Raw genomic sequence first — 7922 nt, forward strand, 5'->3', positions numbered from 1 at the left:
TCCTCTCCAATTCTTCTGCCTAATCCCTTCACAGGCAAAAATTGAATAAGACAGTATTGACTGTAACAGATACAGAGACCAAAACTTTCAAGCTTACATACTTTACATGGGACAACAAATCCATTTTTAGTTACCAGCATAAAAAAATGGATTTTCCAATGAAGTGGTCACCTGTGTTTCTCCACCAAAATATGAGAATGTAAGCTATTTCATTGCAACATCTCTCTTTGGTATCCAGGGAATTGCCTACTAACTACTAGTTTCAGAATAATGTCTTTCATATTGTAGGCTGAGTAGCCCGAAATAATTCAGCCTGGCTTACATTTACTCTTTTAGGAAATTTAAAAGAAAGCCTTAATAAAAAAAAGTAGCATCAAACCACTTGCTTTGACTAGCAAACCAACAAAGTCTGCTCATAAAAGACAGCGCAGTGGTATTCATCAGGTTACTATTCTACATCGTACCCTAGCCACCTGGAACTGATGAGACGTTATATACAGTAACAAACACTCCCAGGGTTTTGCAGAGGTATGTTTATGAAAGGTTAACAGCAGGCACTAATCCAAGTATCATGACTCTTTTCAGGCAGTAGGTGAAACCTTGAAGAAAAAGTGGCTCTGTCTTCAAAAAAGTGACCTGACCTTTGCTTTGGTGGGTTTTTATTCTGCAAGAAATAAAAAGCACTGCATGCTTTCCAATGCATCCTTTCTAGCCGATAAACTACTTTGTTCTAGCACTCAGCACAAAAGGACTACATTTTATAACGATCAAACAGCATGTTATTAGTGCTAGCTAACGATAGCTCCACGCAGCATTCTAGAAACAAGCTTCATAGGCCTGGAATATGTCATATGAATCATGAACAGAATAAATACGTAATTGATCAAGAACCTTTGATATGCTTATTAATTAGTAGCATTTAAATATATTTAATTTTACAATGACTTTGCAGTTCTTTGAATATCAAAGGCATCACAACTCCAGCATGCTTATCATTTCTGACACTTCTGCTCTGAGAATTTCTTGCAGCATGCAAAGAACTCTCTGTAGGGTAACTGTGATGTGTTGCACAAGCAAGCTAACCTAACACTGACCTGATGATTAATAAAACGTTAAAACAACGCAATAGAACATAATGTTTTTGCCTGCAATTGGTGAACTGTTTCTGAAATTATCTGTAGTTCAGTACGAGCAATAGTGGTGGGGTTTTTATTGAACACAGAATATAGCGCTAGAGAAAGTAATGCTAGTTTATGCTGTGGTAAAGAACCCCTTCTGTTAATAGACTTTTAAGTATTTAAATATATTTAAGTCTAGTATAAAATGCTGCTTTTATGGAGCCAGATCCTGCAGTCTTTGCACAGCTAAAACTTCCATGGAAATCAACGGGAGCTCTCCAAGTTATAACAGTAAGTACATGCCCAGGGTCACCAGCATAATACAGTTCTGCTGCTGTGCTTTATGTGTATGCTCAGACCTGTATTTCAAAATACAGAAAACTGTGTGAATTCAAAAAGATAAGGACCCTTTTTAGACAAAGAGCATGGCTTCTAAGAGATTACGGCACATAATGTTAGTGCATATTTTGTTTGGCTACAATTACAGAAATAAATATTGCTAAAACATTTAAATTTTGTCTTGAATATTTACAATATATTGAGTGGATTTTAAGAAAAAGGAAGTTTAAAACAACCTTACAGTAAGCTCAACAACAATGACCTTTTTTGGGAGAGCTGTAGCAAGTGCCTTTGATGGCAGAATTTGGCTCCATATGTTCTGTTAGCAAAATCCAGACTGTTTGTGATGTAAATTGCTTTTCAAAATGTTACTAGAGCTATAGTAACCAGCCCTACAGGTTATACTTGCAGATTTCAGGGAGAGTTTGCCTCTGTGAACTACAAGGATATCTGCTTTGTTGGCAAATCAACTTAATGCTGAACAAAAAACCCCAGGTATTTCAGACACAAACTTTTGGATAACTAAAATTAAATCAAGTGGCCGATCCTGCAAGGCCTTGCTCCCGTGGAGATCCTACTGCAAGAGGTCCAAACCCTTCCATTTGCACGGGACTGTTTCCAGCCACCCTTGGCCCAGCAAGGCAGCGCCATATCCCTGCCGAGTTCAACGGGGCAACTCGACCCAGTCAGGAGCCCACCGCCCGGGCGCCGCCACGTTGTTAACTAACGGGTTCACAGATGGTTCGTTATTATTTTCAGTGTTTGTGTATTCTGCCGTCGATGAGCTTTGCTTCCAGCCGTAAGGGCCGTCCGCTTGACGACTGGATGGTTGCGGGGTGCGTGTGGGGATGCGGTTGTTGCCAGGCTCGCTGCTGACACGCGCCATTGTTGATTTCGCTGTTGTAGGGCAAAGGCTCTAGGGCGGCAGATAAGGCTGTTGCCATGGTGATGAAGGAGATTCCGAGGGAGGAGTCTGCAGAAGAAAAGCCCCTCCTTACTATGACATCACAGGTGGGCGGAGCGCGGGGCTCTGAGGAGGCCACAGACACCACGCGCGAGTCCCTGTACAGCCCCACGCGACGCACGCAGCCTGGGGGGACCCCGCCGCCCCTCAGTCCCCCCTCGGCCTGGTTCCACCTGTGCCTGGCTGGCAGAACCCGTCGGCTGGCAGGTCTCATACCCGCGTCCTCGCTGGCACGGGGAAAGACAGCGTGGAGTACACGGTGCAATCGCTTTGGGGCATTAGATGTTTTGACCTGAAAAGTTAGACAAAACCCACACTTTTTCCCCAAATAAAAGGATCTGTAGGAAGTGCAGTATATGTCAGTTACCAGAATGTCATTTAAAACTTCAATTATAATTCATGCCATCAATATTCACACCACAAATACTCCTTTGCAATGGATATGTAACATAAGAAACCACTGCTTCACAGTAGCATCATTTTCAGTATCTTGGATCTCAACCCTAAGCTCTCGCTGGGATTCTGCTCCTGGTCCAGGTCAGCATATGTTGTCTTGCACACGCCATTGCTTCATTTCGAGGACTTCAGTCAAAGGAAGGACATCATGCTGTACCTCACACCCCGGAGCACCCAGTGAGCCTTAGGCGGTTTCATTAGTTCACCAAAGGCAGTGACTGAGCACCACATAACACACCACTTCCACCTCACCGCAGGAGCGGATTTCACTCCCTCCTGTCACTCACATATGTGAATTTGTTCTCCAAGCAAACGTGTTTAGCTTACTGTTCATATTTAGGGCACACAGGTTGTTCCTACTCAACAGGAGGTTTAATGGAAGTAATTTTGCCACACAGCTATTCTTACATGAGAGCCTTCAACAAAGTTCCCAATCCTGTTTTATCCCTTTCACATGTTGGGATAAGAGCCACTGTACTTTCTGATTTAAGATGCACACGAGGCCAGCACGTACTTCTCTTATGGAGCACCAGAGGTACGTTGTGCTAATACACACACCTTCCAGAAGTACCATCCCCCACTTCAGGAACCAGGCAGGCAGTCTCCTCCTCAGTCCCTGCTTAACACTAAGTTTTGCTGGAGGTGCACTCTAATGCCTACAAAGTAACTGCCCAAATGAAAAGGATGATCTCTTTAAGGCAGCATTTCTAATTCTCTAACTGATTAACAATTAGAAACCCACACAAAATGCTGCTCCCTCTAGCCACCCACCCCCCAAAACAAGTGCAAAACTTCCATTGGCTTGAACAGGGCCAGGAGCTCAGCCTGGGTTCATTACACATCACGCCAGTTGCAGTGGTTGTCTGTCCACCTACTCAGCAATAGTCTAGGATAAATTTGAGTGAAATGCTTTTGTCTGCTAGTCAGTGTAATTTCTTCCTCTAAACACAAATACCTACTTCTCTGCTATGCACCAAAGGGGTGCAGAAGCCAAAAGGAAGCAGAACCACGTGAAAAAGTGAGTATTTTCCATAGCCATCTCTGCATCATGTCTGTGTGACGTGCAGTTACGCGACCACATTGCACACATCATTTGCATCCAGTCTGGCTGCAATGTTGTTTTGTGATGCTTCCTCTTTAGTGCGTCCATGTAAACCTCTCGTTCAGACCATTCATTCAGCATAACACACCGCTACGTTGTGATATACATTTAGCCATCACCATCGAAATGTTTCTCTCTGCTCTTTACATGATGAAACAGATGGATGTGGTTGCTGCTCACAGGGTGAAACATCCAAGTTCCAAATTGGCTGCAAACAAGATTTCCAAGCCAGATCAAATTGGGTCACAGAATAAAGCCTGGTCGTGCCCAAGTTGTCGCGTCCACCAAACCCAGTACAGGTACCTGTATATGTTAGGCAGTAGTTATACACACTAGGTATCCACGTTGCTCCATCCCTACAACTAACCAAGTCAGAAACCTCCAAGCAAAATGCAAGGATCGAGCCCAGATAGAGGAGTACTGGCTTTTCTAACAGTTAAAAAAATCAAAATCTCCCATTTCCAAAGTCTTTGAAGAATGGAGGATTAATCATGTCTGACTGGGGAAGCAGACTCCACAGAAAGCATAAGTGGGATCTGGGACACTAAACCCTTGTTTTGAAATAGTTAATGAACATGTAGGGAGGCCCCCGAGTTTACACTGTAAAAGATGCCCCTTCACCCTTTTCCTCTAGAAAATGTTAAAAACCTCCAACACAGAACAAGTCAGATGCATTCATATTTTATTGGTATAGAATCACAGAATGGTTTTGGATGGAAGGGACCTTAAAGACCATCCAGTTCCAACCCCCCTGCCATGGGCAGGGACACCTTCCACTAGACCAGGTTGCTCAAAGCCACATCCAGCCTGGCCTTGGACACTTCCAGGGATGGGGCATCCACAGCTTCTCTGGGCAACCTGTCCCAGTGCCTCACCACCCTCTCTGAAGAATTTCTTCCTGATATCTAATCTAAACCTCCCTGTTTTCAATATACTATTGAAACATAGTATACTATATACAATATAGTATATTGAATATAGTATACTCCTAGCAAAGCCCTGATTGTAAAATATGACACTTATTTGTTGACATAAATACTGTCAATTAAATTTTGATGAAGTTTCCAAGATTCACAGATTATTTTATATCATCAAGTATTATTTCCTAACATCAGATCCAGAGGTAAATCTTTGAGTAACATAATCCAAAGAATTACTGCAGGCTCCAGTGAGACTATGCCAATATATGGCAGCTGGGATTCTTGACCATCATTCCAGCAGCAATGAGTAGACTACAATAAGCAGAAGGGTATTCTTGGTAAGTGAGTAGGCCTTTCAGTATCTATTTGTTGTGATTCTCTCAATTATTTTCTATGAAAGTCACTTTATTGGTGTGAGAAAGCATTCAGTAGTTGCCAAATTTAATATTTCAAGCATCAGCAGTGAGCTTTCAGTACTAATGGGATTTTGCAGAACATAACTCCTCACTATGTTGCTGTCTCCCTTTATCTGTTTAAAGATAATTCAGACAAGACTAGAACAAATGAAAAAAGGTGGTTTTTTTCTATGAAAAGAGCCTAGAAAAAGAGAAATAAAGTTTGCTCAAGGTTCAAAGATTAACTGGAAATTAAGCTCTGAGCAAATATACTGCTAACTGAAGCAGAGAAATGAGAAAAAATGTGCACAAAAGTTCAATTTGAATTCAAAAATAAAATTTTTATTTAACCTCTTCACAGCTTCTTTGCCTATGTCAAGAGAAAAAAAGCTCTGTTCAGAATTACTTTCTAATGAGAAATTTAAACCTAAATATCCCCTGGAGTCAAAGTTTAATTGTACAGTCAGTTATGAAATTCCCAATTTACTACAGGTCAGTGAACTTCAAAGGATCTGATTCAATATAGTACTTCGATCCACACTTACAGTTTAAAATATGATTAACTGCTTTATTGAGCAGTAAGAAAAACACATACTTAAATGCCTTGCCATCATCATTTTAAACAAACAAATCTCAGTGTCACAAAAGTTATTTGTCCCAGATCCATCACACCTAATTTAGATTCTTCATTCGAGTACATAAATTGGAAAGCCAGTGACAGTAGGATTCCATCAAGGTAGAGATAAATAAGACCTGCAGGAGATGATTCATGTCCAGGATAATCCTGTGGCAAATATACTCTGGTATTACATGGAACAAAATAGCAGTCCATGAAGCATTTATCAATAAGAAATGTAAAGTACATATTGAAAGCTATCCCCACTTCTGGTTATAGCTAAAAAGTCATGGAGCTGCCTACTTAGAATGTATATGAACTACACAGACATTGCTCAGAGTACAATTTTGATACTGACTACTCATAATATAGCAAGTTAACCTACACAACACTTAGTTTTCAAATCTGAACTCAAAAGAAGCAATTTAAAAAGGTGAAATTACATTATGAGAAAAACATGCTGAAATTCATTCTATCCCATGAAAAAAAGCAGGCTACAACACTCAACTTGTAAAAAAAAAAATCACGACTACACCTCAATTAACTCCACCAGATGCTCAACGCTTTTTTTATAGTCTCTCTATGAGGTATTAGTATTCTGCATAGAAACTTATTTTTATTTTTAAAGTGAGCCCCATTTGCATGCCATTTGTTGAGCCAAGCACATTTATATTTGCTCAAGGGCTTATGAGTAAAATAAACACTTCCACTGTAAATTCAACTGTTTCCCCCTGCTCCCCAGCCTTCCTCGCCGCTTCCCTCCCCACACCTTGGTTGGTTTTGTCTGGGTTTTTTTAAACTCTGAGAGAAGATCTTTAAAATGCTTCCTTTCAATTTCACAAAGTAAACAAGTAAAGACCACTAATATTCTGTTCCCAATGTTGTAAGCAGTTATTCTGATTTGTGGATCAGACTCACTACATGAATTGGATTGCATAATCACAGTTTTCCATATAAATGTTAACAGTCCCATTTGAATCAATCATGTTCATTCTAAGCCTCTTAGAGTTAGACTTGCACTGACTTACAGCCCACTCCATAAATGTTTACCAAATAACAACAGAATGGCAGAAAGTTAGTGAATTTAATCAGCTTCTATACTCATTTAGACCAATCTAAACCAAAATTAACTTTAACTAGTTGATATACATTAATATGAAGAGGCAAAAGTCATGCCAGTTTTAGATAATGACAATAATTAAGTTTGGACTACAATAATTCACTGCACATTCCCATCTGCCCTCTGAGAACATAAGCAATTCCCTCAGTAATCTTAGGAAGACTACACCTGAGACCATATTCTTATATTCTTTTTAAAGGATTAATGGCTATAAAGCATGTTTTTCCACATATCTCAAATCCGACTAGTTTGATTTATTATAAAAGTTATGATTTGTATAGCAGAAGAGAATGCTTAAGTCCTACTGATAACTGTCATCTATTATTAAAATAGGGTAAATATCAGAAGAGGAAAAAATACAGAGTGCATAAACTCATGCTTAGCAGTATAAATTTAATTAATTCTTACCTCTAAGTTAAATATTGCTCAGCACTATTATTGCTTTTAGGGCAGTATGCATAATTTCAGCAGAAATACTCTCATGAGCATAATAAAGTTGCCTTGACAATATGCTTAAAAGTCATAAATTGGCTGCTTGCCTGAAGTTATACAGATTTCTCTGTCACATAAATTAAATACATTTTTTCCACAAAATAACAGTTTTAATTTGAATTTACCATGGGAATTGAGAGTGTAATTTTTTCATTAAAAAAATTAACTACTCTTTCATTAATGGTTAGACTCGATGATCTTAAGGGTCTTTTCCAACCTTAATGATTCTATGAATTTTAAAATGCCTTGCCATTCCATAAGCACAGAAAGATTTGGACAAACTTGAGAATAATCTATTCTACCAGTTTAACACTGGTTCTATATCAATTATTTATTAATAGGAATTAATTTTCAGCAATGTGTTGGTTCTTCATTCATGAATACTCTAAGTAAAAACATA

At 39.5% G+C, this 7922-nt stretch overlaps 1 protein-coding gene across 2 annotated transcripts in view; it reads left to right on the forward strand.

Moving 5' to 3' along the window:
- The first annotated feature begins 588 nt into the window (after positions 1-588).
- The window catches only part of PEX5L (peroxisomal biogenesis factor 5-like), a 38807-nt gene continuing 31473 nt past the window's right edge, over positions 589-7922 (forward strand). For both annotated transcript variants that reach the window (XM_010154824.1, XM_010154825.1), the window contains exons 1-2: positions 589-651; positions 2364-2468. In XM_010154824.1, coding sequence (XP_010153126.1) covers positions 2400-2468 — 69 coding nt within the window. In that variant the 5' untranslated portion in view covers positions 589-651; positions 2364-2399. The remainder of the gene's footprint in view (positions 652-2363; positions 2469-7922) is intronic.

Source organism: Eurypyga helias, unplaced genomic scaffold (genome assembly GCF_000690775.1).
Source record: "Eurypyga helias isolate BGI_N326 unplaced genomic scaffold, ASM69077v1 scaffold13447, whole genome shotgun sequence".
Taxonomy (NCBI): Eukaryota; Metazoa; Chordata; class Aves; order Eurypygiformes; family Eurypygidae; genus Eurypyga; species Eurypyga helias.